General features: G+C 39.3%; 1 protein-coding gene across 2 annotated transcripts in view; it reads right to left on the bottom strand.

Moving 5' to 3' along the window:
• abcc4 (ATP-binding cassette, sub-family C (CFTR/MRP), member 4) overlaps positions 1 to 13,159 on the bottom strand; it is a 516,215-nt gene that overhangs the window by 351,174 nt on the left and 151,882 nt on the right. For both annotated transcript variants that reach the window (XM_041199134.1, XM_041199135.1), the window contains exons 10-11: positions 4,628 to 4,717; positions 3,986 to 4,177 (exon numbers count right to left, since the gene is read on the bottom strand). In XM_041199134.1, coding sequence (XP_041055068.1) covers positions 3,986 to 4,177; positions 4,628 to 4,717 — 282 coding nt within the window. The remainder of the gene's footprint in view (positions 1 to 3,985; positions 4,178 to 4,627; positions 4,718 to 13,159) is intronic.

The raw sequence follows: 13,159 nt of genomic DNA, 5'->3' as shown, positions 1-13,159 counted from the left end.
GAACAGAGATTCACCACAAAACCTGCATTATTGAAAAACAATTTAAATCCTAGCGTACAGCACTGAATCTTTAAGGATTCTCAACTTTTCAGAACTGACTGAATGTACAGTAGAAGAAGCAAATTTGTGAGAAACTCCCTGTTCAAAATAAACACAACAGCAGAAAGATTTAGCAGCCTCGGTTTTCTACCATTCAAAGATGTATCCATCTTTCAGTTATATTGGTAGATGTTATCTTGGATACTCGACAAATCACAGAAGGTAATGTTACTAAATCTGTTATTCTAGATAATTGTTAAATCACAGGATGTAATTCTGCATTCTACCAGCAGATAAAGAGAGAACTGCAAACCCATATGCCACTGCCTTGTAACAAACTACAAGGAAATTATGTCCCTTGAGTTTTCAACATTTCAGTCGTGAAGCTAGGCAAAAACTTCAAAATGAGTCTGTATTGTAAATTCACTGACAGCTTTACAAAAGGCGAGGATGGATGTAGAATTTCAAAAAGAGTTATACACCAGTTTGTTATAAATATTGGATTTATATATTGACAAATTACAGTGCTGTAAATTTACAAATGACACACAAGAGAGGGACAAAGACACCAGGTAACTATAGACCTATCATGTTTAACAAAAATTGAGACCTAGTTACTGGAATCTAATCAGAGACAGTGTGGCTAAGCAGTTGGAGAAGGATCAGTTGATCAAAGAGAGTCAGCACAGAGACCACACATATTTCCCAACAAATCTTCATTTTACTAGGACACATTCCAGGACTTGAACACATCACCTAGGATGGCACTCCAGTGCAGTTCTGAGGGAATACTACACTGTCAAAGATGTTTTCTTTTGGATGAGAAATAAAATCAAGGCTCTGACTACCTGTACAAGTGGATATAAAATATTTTACAGCACCTTTTTGAAGAACAAAAGCTCTTCAATTCTCTTGGCCAACTTTCATCCCTCAAACACCACCAAATCAAATTAATTGGGGATTATTTGTGGGACGATCCTTGATTGCTTGCATGCCACATTTTCCTATTAACAATTCAAATTTATTGGTAAGAAACAGTTTGGAATGCCCCACTCATGAAAGGTACTATATTAATGCAAAAGTATTGCTATTTCTCTTCTTTTAAGGCATTTTTAATTTATTCATGACATTATTAATCCAGCGATAACAATTACAAAGTGCTTCTGTCTATACTGCAGAGAGAGATTAAAAACTGTAAAGGTTATGATTAGATATGAAAAAGAACTTAATTTATATAGTACTTGATGACATAGCTGGGACATCTCAAGCCACAACCCACAATGTATTCTTCCTTTGAAGAGCTGCAAATGTAGAGTCATGCAACATTCAATTTATACATAGGGAGGTCCCACTGACATCAATAAGAAAATGCTTAAAGGAGAAATGTTGGTAAGACACAAGCGGAACCTACTCTTTTATAAATAATGCACTGGAATCTTTTACATTTATCCGTACAGACAAATGGAGACCTGATTTAATATCCCATTAAAAAGATGCACCCCTCAGTACTACAATGAAGTGTCAATCTATGTTACATCCATAGAGAAGCTTAAACCCATAATCTTCTGATTAAGAGAAGAGTGTGCTACCAACTGAGACAAACTGACACCAACAGAGAATAATGCAGAGGAAATGGATGTGTTTATTTTGTCAATGAAGAGTCATTAAAGTGACAGGATCATAAATATCATGCCTTACAATTAAACAAATGTGACAACTTCTTGTGCAACATTCTATTAGTGGAATGTATGTTACTTGGTTAGATAAAAACTAAAATAAACTTACCTTCAGGTGTGGATTTTCAAACTAACATGTCAGGGGGAGGTGCTATGAGGTAGTGCTACGCTGACAGGTAGGATAATCAGTGCCAGCCAGAATGGGCAAACTCAATTGTGTTAGTTGTGTATCATGGAATACTTTATTTGTGGGCTGACACTACAGAAACTTTTGTAATAGTTATGATGTAGGAGTTGGTCACAGCTGGCACTCCCTGTTTCTCTGTGCCAGAACAGAGCTATTTGATTTTTTTCAAACCTGCAGAAAGGTAGTTCCAGTCAGGTTGTCATCTTGTGAGCATTGAATAAATTGTTCACGTATTCAGTGAGATTACAAGTTTATCTATCACTTTATATTGGCAACATATACTGAGCAAATAATATTATTCAAAAAAGTGACAAAGCAGCTTTAAAAATAGATCAAATGTTTAATCTAATGAAGATTAATGCTCCTTAGCTGTTTGGAAGCTGCAGGTCAGTTGCCCCCAGTAGTTACCATCTTGAAAATCCCCTTTGGGGAAAGAAGGTAAGCGGATTTCATTTTAAGCAAGAGGCTTTCCATATATTGGCGTTTGGTCAGCTCTTGTGCTTATTATATAATAAAGGATATATGCATTTTAAGAGGTATGGATTGCAGACAAATTTTGAGAGAGTAGAAACAGATTTGACAAAATGTCATTTAAGAGGAACAATGGAATTTTGATAGAGAGAAAAAAAATCATTTTTGAGAGCACTTTGAAGAGAGAAACCGATGGGCTGGAGTCAAAAAGAACAACAAACTATTGTGAAACTTTCAGTTTGACGAGGCATAGTGCCAGGTTTTTAAAATGATATGAAACATCAAATACAGACAATAGCAACTGGAGATTGCTTTGCATATTTTGCTGCATAGTCTCCACAGATTTTGTATTCCAAATAAAACTGTATTTTATATATGCCGAATACATGGTAAATACGTGAAATTACAAGTGCATTCTGCATTTACAGTGGCAACTTATTGTAACAGTAATTAAATGATTCTAGTTATGCACTATAGGATCAAGAAAGCTAGCAAAATACATAAAAGAGCTCTCTCCCAATTTTGGCATAAGTCGTCAGATGTTAGTGGGAGGGCTTTGCGGGGCTGACTGGGGAGAATATGACTTGGCCGCATCCGGTGCCTAGATTGATGCCAAGTGGTCCGGTTTTATTCTTATTTGATGTTTCAGTTGTGATTTGATACAGCTGAAAGGCTTGCTAGGCCATTTCAGAGGGAGTCATACATGGTCAAGATGGCAGATTTCCTTCCCTACAGAACATTAGTGAGTGAACCAGCTGGGTTTTACAATACTCCATTACTCAGACAAGCTTTTTTATTCCAGATTTATTTTAATTAACCACATTTAAATTCCACCAGCCACTGTGGTGGGATTTAAATTTATGTCTCTGGAGCATCCAGAGTAATCCAGGCCTTTGGATTACTAGTCCACAACATTACCACAATGCAACCATTCCCTCTTAGTATTGCTGCGAAGCCCTTTGAAAATGTCACACCTTACTGAGGTGTAACTATATTTTTAACAGGGTACTAAGTTCATAGTTACTTCTAAACAGCCTCACTGGCCCGGAAAAAGTAATTTTATATTTGTTGAATGTCAAACTTAGTCTGGAAATTCCACATATTTTAAATGTTTTAATAAAGTTTATGGTTTAATAGTTTCTACCTTAATTGCTTGTGTATGTTCCAATCATTTATTTCGCTAACTGCAAAACTTAAAAATCGAATACAGTGGTTTTTGCTCCTCATTTTCTTCATGTGATTGGCTGTGTACCTGGCTTGATGCCATCATTGTTGCTGGATGCCTGAAGACACCCCTTGGCTTGGTGCAAATTCAAATTGATGTTAGGGAAGGGGAAGTCCACGTCACAAAAGTTGCTCAGTCTTTGGACAGCTCCCTTCAACATCAGCGGTGAAGACCATTTCTTTGCCGCTGACTGCAAAAGCTAGTTCACTGTACTATTTGGGTATTATATCATGATACAAACCATAAAAGCATACTCTGGATCTTCTCTCTCACTAAATAGAAAGACTTGATTATGATGCCAATTCCCTTTCAAACTATTTAACTGATATACAAATAAAATACTATGTCAGCATTAGAATCAGTGTAAGTTAAGTTCTCATTACTTACTTTCTTCAGAGCACAAGCTGTGATGATCTTTTCATATTTTGCTCTTTGATATTCTTTGCCAAAAAGGATGTTGCTCCGGACTGTACCAGGAAATACCCATGGCTGTTGAGCACAATAAGCTATTTTGCCTTTGATGTCCAGAATACCATCTTCCTTTGCAAGTTCTCCAAGTATTGCAGCAAGAATGGAGGACTGGAGACAAGAGTTTGATAATATAATCATTAAATATCATTGCTCTAATTTAAATTGTTCAATTTTCAATAGATGATCAGTGACTCCGTGTGAGATAACAGTAATAACATTGCTTTCTCATGGTGCCTGAAAAGTGCATTTTAATCACTGCTCAATTTGCATTCAAGCAATCAGTTTTCCTAAATGGGGAAAGCAAAACAAAAGTATGTTCAAAAAATCCCACTTGAAGACACTACTGAAGGAAAAGGGTCTCAGAAAGCATATAATAATTTAAAAATAGAAATAGTAAACTCAAGACAGAATGAAATTCCAGAAAAAAGCATACACAAAAATCTATTCTGCACCAAGTTACCTTTTAGGTGAATGTTACAATTTCCTGGTTCCGCAGACAATACATTTATAACTTAAAGAACTGAGTTAATGTTTAACAAATCCATAACTAAAACTCACTTTGCCAGCACCCACAGGCCCAATCACAGCCACAAGTTCCCCTGGTTTGAGAGAGAATGTAATATTTTGTAGCGATGGAGTTTCTATATTCTGTCAAACAAACAAGAAATAATAAATGAACAAGAAATACATACAATCTGAATGGAACACAAAAGCCCTAAAATAGGCTTCAAACAACATCTTATGGTTTATATGGGGCAAAATTGAGAGTCATGCTTAACTTAACATGCTTCCAAATTCTGTTTTTCACCCTAACAGTTCATTTATCTCAGTTTTACAATGCAACACGTTGCTGGGAATTATTATAATGATCCATTAATAGTGCTTGCCCTTATTTCAAACAACATTCAGCATTTTGCAGAGGAAAAGATACATAATAAGCAATGCTTTGCCATAAAAATGCACCACTCTGCCATTAGCACTGCCATAGCCAGTAAACGTCCCTTCACACCTTGAGATCCCCATTGAACTGACAATCATGAAATTTATAACATTACAAATTATTCCAGACATAGCCATTTAGGACCACTAAGTTATATAATTTAGGAGATTCAAGCTCGAAGGCCCAAAAAGGGAACAATGAAACTGTGGAATTTCACTCCAATAGGTTGTGTATTGTTTCCAGAGGTTTCTTTTTATATATTTTTTTACCTGTCTTGGTAACGTTTTTGTGCCAGTCTTGTCATTCCTGTTGATGAGTGAAGGCAGTAATTTTCAGTACACAAAATTGCTTTGACACTCAGAAGAGGGTCACTTGTTCAGTGCAAAATAGATAACATTTCTCTTGGAAATAACATTTTGGACCGTGTTAATTGAATACCAATTGTTTTTAATTATATTCAGGTGAAGTCCATTACTTGGAGTTTCAATCGACGACATTTCGAGACACTTACTGAACCTGTGCTGTGATTGCATTAGGAGATGTATGCTTACAATGTTTCATTCTGCAAATAAATGTTAAGACTGAGCAAAGACTGGCTCCAGTACGATTCTTTACCGAATGACTTTCCGGAGTATAGCAGACGACAACATATGGGTAATTTGAGACATGACATGGTAAATGTAACTTGTTCAAGGAAAACAATTACTTTGGACCTATCATACCCAAAGCTTTTCACCTCTAGGATTTCTCTTCAGTTTGCATTCATTGTAGACTAATTAATAAAGATTAATATCTATAATTAGTGCACAACTCCACTGTCATATATCATGCGACCACGCGGATAGTAGTAGATGATCTAGGTGGACTTTGGTCATTTTTCAAGTAGCAATTCATAAGAACATAAGAAAATAAGAAATAGGAGCAGGAGCAGATCATTTAGCCCTTTGAGTCTGCTCCACCATTCAATGAGATCACGGCTGATCTTCTCCTTCAACACCACTTTCCTGCACTATCCCTGTATCCCCGGATGTTTTAAAAAGGAGAAATCTATTAATCTCAGTCTTGAATATGCTCAACGGCTGAGCCTCCACAGCCGTCGGGGGCAGAGAATTCCAAAGATTTACCACCCACTGACTAAAAAATTTCTTCTTCATCTCTCTCCTAAATGGCCTGCCCCTTATTCTGAGATGGTGTCTCCTGGTTTTAGAACCCACCACCCCCCCTCCACCCCCAGCCAGAGGAAACAGCCCCCCCACCCAACCCCAAGCCAGGGGAAACAACCTTCCTGCCTGCCTCTACCCTGATGAGCCCTGGAAGAATTTTGTGTTTAAATGTCTAAATTCTATAGAGAATAAAGGCGCAGTCTATTTAATCTTTCCTCATAGGACAATCCCTCCATTCCAGGAATTAGTCTGGTGAACCTTTATTGCACTGCCTCTATGGCAAATATATCTTCCCTTGGGGAAAGAAACCAAGGCTGCATATAATATTCCAGGTGCTGACTCAACCAAGGCTTTATATAATCGCAGTAAGTAATCTTTACTCCGATACTCAAATACTCTTGTAATAAAGGCCAACATATCATTTGCCTTCTTAATTGCTTCCTGTGCCTGCATGTTAGCTTTCAGTGCCTCATGAGCAAAGGCGCCCAAGTCCCTATGAAGTTCAACACTTCCCAGACTCTCACCGTTTAAGAAATATTCTTTATTTGTTTTTCCTACCTCACATTTTTCCACATTGTATTCCATCTGCCATATGTTTGCCTACTCATTTAGCCCTCTCCCAGTTTCCTTGAAGAGTCTTTGCATCCTCCTTACAACTCACACTTCCATCTAGTTTTATGTCATTTGTTAACTTGAAATTCCCACCCATCTGCTATGAGAGCATGCAACAGAATATCCTCTGGGGTTGCACTGTTTTTGTTCGGGATGGATGAATTTGCTTTGTGGATCAAGAATGTTTCACACAGCTACCCTGCCATTCACTCCTAAATTTCTCAACGATTAATACAATAATTCCCAAACACCGCTGTGTGGCCAAGATTTCTTCTGCTTATTCTATAAAATATTTCTTACTTTTCCTTTTCCATTTTTTCACTCTTAACTCACCTCCTTTCCCACTCTTTATTTAACTTTTTGTTGCAATAGAATATAATTTTGTTTCATGGTAATTCATACCGTTTCCTCCTCCATTGTTCATTCTTTTTCAATCCCTTTCTTTCATTGGTTAAGGAGATAAGCCATTGGATACGAGGTTCTAGGTGCCTGAAGCGTCACTACTTCATTATTGTACCAACCTTCCAACTATTTGTAGCACAAATATAATGGATTGTCAACCATAAAGTTCAATTGACATTGTTTGCCACAAGCTTAGACATTACAGCAATTTCTGGTCTCCTATTCTTAACTGTCATTTTTTTTTCCAGTTAGAGAACAGACACCAGCTACTTTGCTGGTTACTGCAATAATTAATATATGGATTACCCATTTATCAAATTTAGCCGGTCTCCTTCAATATAAAGTTCTCAGTCTTGTATTCAAATCCCACCATAATTTTGCCCCTCCCTACCTCTATAACCTCCGCCAGCCCTGCAGCCCTCCAAAATCTCAGCACCCCTCAGCACTGGCCTCTTGTACAACCCTAATAACCATCACCACTGGTGGCCATGCTTCTCTTTCTTCCTTAAGTCGCTCCTTAATAGCTACTTATTTAATCAAGCTTTCAGAACCTAGTCCTAATATGTCTATATGGCTTGGGATCCAATTTTGTCTAATAAAGCCCCTGTACAGCACTTTGGGATGTTTTGCTACTTTAAAGTTGTTATATATAATCATGTTGTTGTCCACATCAAGCTACCTAAAAGGCGCAGTAATCTAGGATCATATTGGTGGACAAAGATAACCTACAGCTTCCTTTCTTCATTACCAATTACCTTCTGAAGCACTCATTCCTGACCCCCAACAACAGGTGGACCTCTTTGTCACTGAGGTACAGAACATCCATTCAGCTGGCTCTACTACTCCCCCTTTGCTTGTGCCCACTAAGCCAAGCTTTCCTCAACTCCCATTCTCATCTTTGCTGTGTCTCGCTTTAGATTACACCCCATGTCATCACCAAGCTCACCTCATCCACAAGACTCATTTTGTGCTTCATCAACCATATTCCCACTAAGGTCCTGAACATCCAACCTCCCTTTCTGACCTCTATGCCAGCTGATATCGTAAATGACTTGCCATCTTCAGGAGCTATCTTTCAAAGCCATCTCTTCAATACGCATCCTATCCTAGCTAAGTACCATCCCATCTTCAACCTAACTTATCTCTCCAAAGTGTCAATTCACATCGTCACCTCCCAGATCTGAACCCAACTATTTCACAACTCTATTTGAAAGACTCCACTCAGGTTTCTCCTGTCCCAAAGCACCTAAGAAGTTGGAACAAATGTCACTCCCTGTGGCTATGTCTTAGTGCATTAACTTGTCTGCTCTAGTCTTTGACATGATCAATCACAATATCCTCCTCTATCGCCATTCCTCTGCTGTTAAGCTCTGGTGAACTGCCCTTGCCCGATTCCACAATTATCTGGCTGATCGCAGCCGGAACATCAGTAACAATGGCTTCTCTTACAACCAGTCACCTTCAGAGTCCTACAAATTCCTTTGCTCCATCCATATTGGGCTCCTTAGTGACATCATCCGTGGATGAAGTCATTTTCTATGTCTATACTGATGACACTCTGCATTATGCCAGTCACTTCTCTCGATTCCCCCACTGATACTGCACTATTGAGACTGCTTATCAAACATCCAGTCTTTGATGATACACAGTTTCCTTCCTAGCCATCATCAGTGTCTTATTCAATTCCGAACTGAATTGACCTCAAATTCTTCATCCCAAAATCTACGTACTTCCAAGCTCTGTAACATCACATTCCTCCAGCTCTACCTCAGCTGAAAATCTTGTTCATGCCTTTGGTATCCCCACACCCTCCCCCTCACCTCTCTGCACTCCTGGCTGACTTTCCACCCTTCATAAATTTCAAACTCTGATATCCATATCAATACCACCCTATTCACTCTCACAGACCTACACCAACATCTCAGATTTTCATTCTTCTATTCTCCCGACATGACCACGTTCTGCCTGACATCTGCAACCTCCACCTGCCCTACACCCAACACTCCTCTCCACCTCCCCCACACTGACCATACTCATTGGTCCTCCTTTAGTTGCCTAGGCTGCACTCTCTAGGGTTTGCTCTGAAAACCACTCAATCTCTCTCCTCATTTAAGACTCTCCTTAAAACAGGACACTAACTACATTTTTGGTCACCTCTCATAATCCTTCTGTCTTTAGCTTGAAATTCATTATCCTTACACCTTTGTGAAATGTTTTGGAATATTTTTCAATGTTAAACTTTGCTGTTGTTCAATAGACTCTTATTACAAGTATAATAAATTACAAATTACAACAGTAGCAGCAAATTATATTACGCCACAAAAGATAAAACAGGGTAGATTCTAAATAGTTGGAATAGTCCAGGTATTCTGCAGACCTCATCTAAAAAATGGGAAACACAACACCCACTCAAATTACTCTATCTAAAATGAACGAAGGACAACAAATCTGCATTTCATTTGGAGCATCCACTTGAACCATGATACCTGCTTTCAGGCAAGGGGTCTTTACAGCAGTGTACTTTAATTCTATCAACAGAAAATGGAGTTTCTCCTCCAAACTAATCTTACAGATGAAAGCAAACATTCAGTTTAATAATATGGGGGAAAAAATCATCTTTAACAGGAAATAGCACAGGAATTCTGCTCAAAACTAAGGTCATATATGTGGAATCATGAAACAAGTAGCAGAATGAATAGCAAGCTGGCTGCAGAACAGAAAAGAGAGGAGTAGGAGTTAAGTGTAGCTACCCAGATTCGCAAAAGGAACTGATGACCAACAGGGATCGGTACTGGGACAATTTTTGTTCACAATTTACATCAATGATTTGTTGTTAGGCACTAAAAGTATAACTCAAAATTAGCAGATGACAACAAATTGGGAAATATAGTGAATACAGAGGAAGAATGTGACAAAATACGAGATGACATTAATAAACTTGCAAGAATGGGTTTGGTAACTGAAAAATAAATTCCATTACAGATAGTATGAGGTGCCACATATTGGTAAGAAGAATAAAGAGGACATATGCCGTTTGGATAATAAGGTCAGATTTTCATGGAGTTTTGGAGATTCTAATGGCTGTTCGAAATGGCAGTCAGGAACTGGATTCATAAGTTCTGTCCCCATTTCTGGTAGAAACTATTTTAGCTAGTACAGAAAGGTAGATGGATGTACTTCACACATTTGCAGTTCCCAAATCTGAGGGGAAATTTAAAAGTGCTGTGGAGTTACATCAGATTTTTGCTACTGGAAGTGACGAAACCCACATCATGAACCTCAACTCTATTGACAATTTTTAAAACTTCTGAAGGCCTCTGGAAAGGTATCCTTCCTTGTGCAGAATGAAGAGAATTGAAAGTTTGACCATAGGAGGTTTTCTATCACAGATAGAAGGTTGTGACTGATCCCAAGGGAGTTGCGAGTGGGGTTTGTGGAATTGGAAAGGCATACCTATGTGGCCCATTGGGATTATGCAGCCAGGCAGGAGACAGGGTAGGGTGTCAGGCTTACTAGGGGAAAAGTGTGCAGCGAAGGAAAGAAGTGGAAAAAATGAGCATAGCACCATCCCACATCGGGTCATAAGAGGCAGAGGAGATTCATCTAACCGGCCTTTAAGATCTCACAGCAAATCCACCAGCCAGTCCCTGGTGAGGCACAGCCACAGAATTGCCCTTTCAGCCATAATCTTCAAGGAAATGCCCATCCCCAATAAAAGAGGATACCAACAGGAAACAATGACATTCAGTGTCATCTGTATAGCTGAACCTAGCACATCACCCACCTTAGGTTCAGCATTGCCCATAATTTAACTTGAGGTGTTCTTTAAAATCTAGGCCATGCAAATTTCTGCCAGAGGCTGGCAAATAACCAGAGAAGACTTTATCTTTGCCTGACCAAAACATATCCAATATTTCAAGAGTGCACGTAGCCAGTATTAGTTAAGATGCAACATCTGCAGATATGAGTACAGGGGCCAACATAAATGCAGCGATTGGATATTGTGCAGGTATAACCCACACATGTACTCACCAAACCTTCAACTACCTTCCAAATTATCCACTCACCATCATTAAACAATGACATCAGTGGGCGACATCTACAACATGCAGTGCTGCAACTCAATGAGGCTCCTCGTCAACCATGGCCTCTACCACCCAGAAGGGCAAAGCTTCAACTGCATGGGAGATATCACAAACTTCCCTCAAAGGCAGATGGCATCCTGATGCGTGGAGCTGCCACTGTTCCGACACTGTGGAACACTCATGTGCGTCTGACTGCCTTCCGCGCAGCACTCGGGGTTGAATTACACCAGATGAACTGCATCTTATTAATAAGGCAGATCATCTCTCCTCCCTCAAAAGCCATTCCTCCCGGAATGGCCCGTGACATCTCCGTCCTTGGTGGACTAGTATCTTCTCCGAATGTCTGGATAACGAACCAGCCCTCCACTACCAGATATACATAGACACACCAAGAGATGGACGTCTAGCTGCAGTCTCCAATACCACTGGTAAGAATCTGCTGCTTTCTGTTAACTTGGTAATTGAAGCTATTAGTGTACAATGACAGACCAACACATCCATTGAAGGCAGTATATGTGTTTACAAAATGCATGAATCTAACTCCTAACATAGTGGTATTAAATAATACAACGGTGAACTCATCAGTGATCAAGTCGCCATGGCACCCTGCGCTCATGGAACACTCCTTTAACATAAGAACATAAGAACTAGGTGCAGAAATAGGCAATTCAACCCCTCAAGCCTGCCCCGCCATTCAATATGATCATGGCTGATCTCTTTTCGGCCTCAACTCCAATTTCCCACCCTCTCCCCATAACTTTTCAACCCGTTACTAATTAAAAATCTGTCTATCTCCTCCTTAAATTTATTCAGCAAGCTGGCATCCACTGCACTCTGAAGTAGTGAATGCCACAGATTCACGACCCTTTGAGAAAAGTAATTCCTCCTCATCTCTGACTTAAATCTACCTTAGCCTAAAACTATGACCTCTCATTCTAGAATACCCTACAAGGGGAAACATCTGCTCCATGTCTACTTTGTCTAACCCCTTTAGCATCTTATATACCTCAATTTGATCTCCTCTCATCCTTCTAAACTCCAGCGAGTATAGGCCTAAACTGCTCAACCTTTCCTCATAAGACAAGCCCCGCATCTCTGGAATCAATCTAGTGAACTTCCTCTGAACCGCCTCCAATGCAACTACATCCTTCTTTGTGGTGCTCCCCTTGTTACCTCAGAGAAGGTGAAGGCAGGCTGCTCACCTCACTTTCTAGATGGCATTGAGGAACATGATGAACTTTGTTGGGGACCTACTTGAGACTGTGGGCTCTGCACTTCTCTTCAAGGCTTGGAGGGTCAGAAAAGATTTTACCAGAATGGTGCCTGGGAAATGGGACTTCAGTTATATGAAGTCTAGAGAAGTTGGGCTGTTTTACTTTGCACAAAGGAGGTTAAGGAAAGATTTAATAGATGCCAACAATCACAAAGGGGTTTTATTGAGTAAATGAGAAGCTATTTCATGTCAGCAACCAGAGGGCATAAATTTAAGGTGACTGGCAAGAACAATCAGAGAAGAGTTGAGGGTACATTTTTTTATGCACTGAGCTGATGATCTGGAATGCTCTGTCTGAAAGGGGGAAGGAGAATCAATAACTTTCAAAAGGGACATGGCTAAATACCTGAAAGGGAAAAATTCACAGGGCAATGAGAAGAAGGCAGAGTAAAAGTGACTAATTGGATAGCTCTTACAATGTTCTAGGTTTTCCAGAATATGTCAGATAACACATAGGTAAGACTAACCAATTTAGCAGAAACTTTATGTTTTGTCCACGGCAAAATTAACAATCACTTGGACATCTGGATTAATTAAGAAAAGCCAGCACAGATTTGTTAAGGGCAAATCATCTTTAATTAACTTGACTCTTTTTCTGATCAGGTAACAGAGATG

Source organism: Carcharodon carcharias, chromosome 11 (assembly GCF_017639515.1).
Source record: "Carcharodon carcharias isolate sCarCar2 chromosome 11, sCarCar2.pri, whole genome shotgun sequence".
In the NCBI taxonomy this organism is placed as follows: Eukaryota; Metazoa; Chordata; class Chondrichthyes; order Lamniformes; family Lamnidae; genus Carcharodon; species Carcharodon carcharias.
This window is presented reverse-complemented; position numbering and strand designations above follow the sequence as displayed.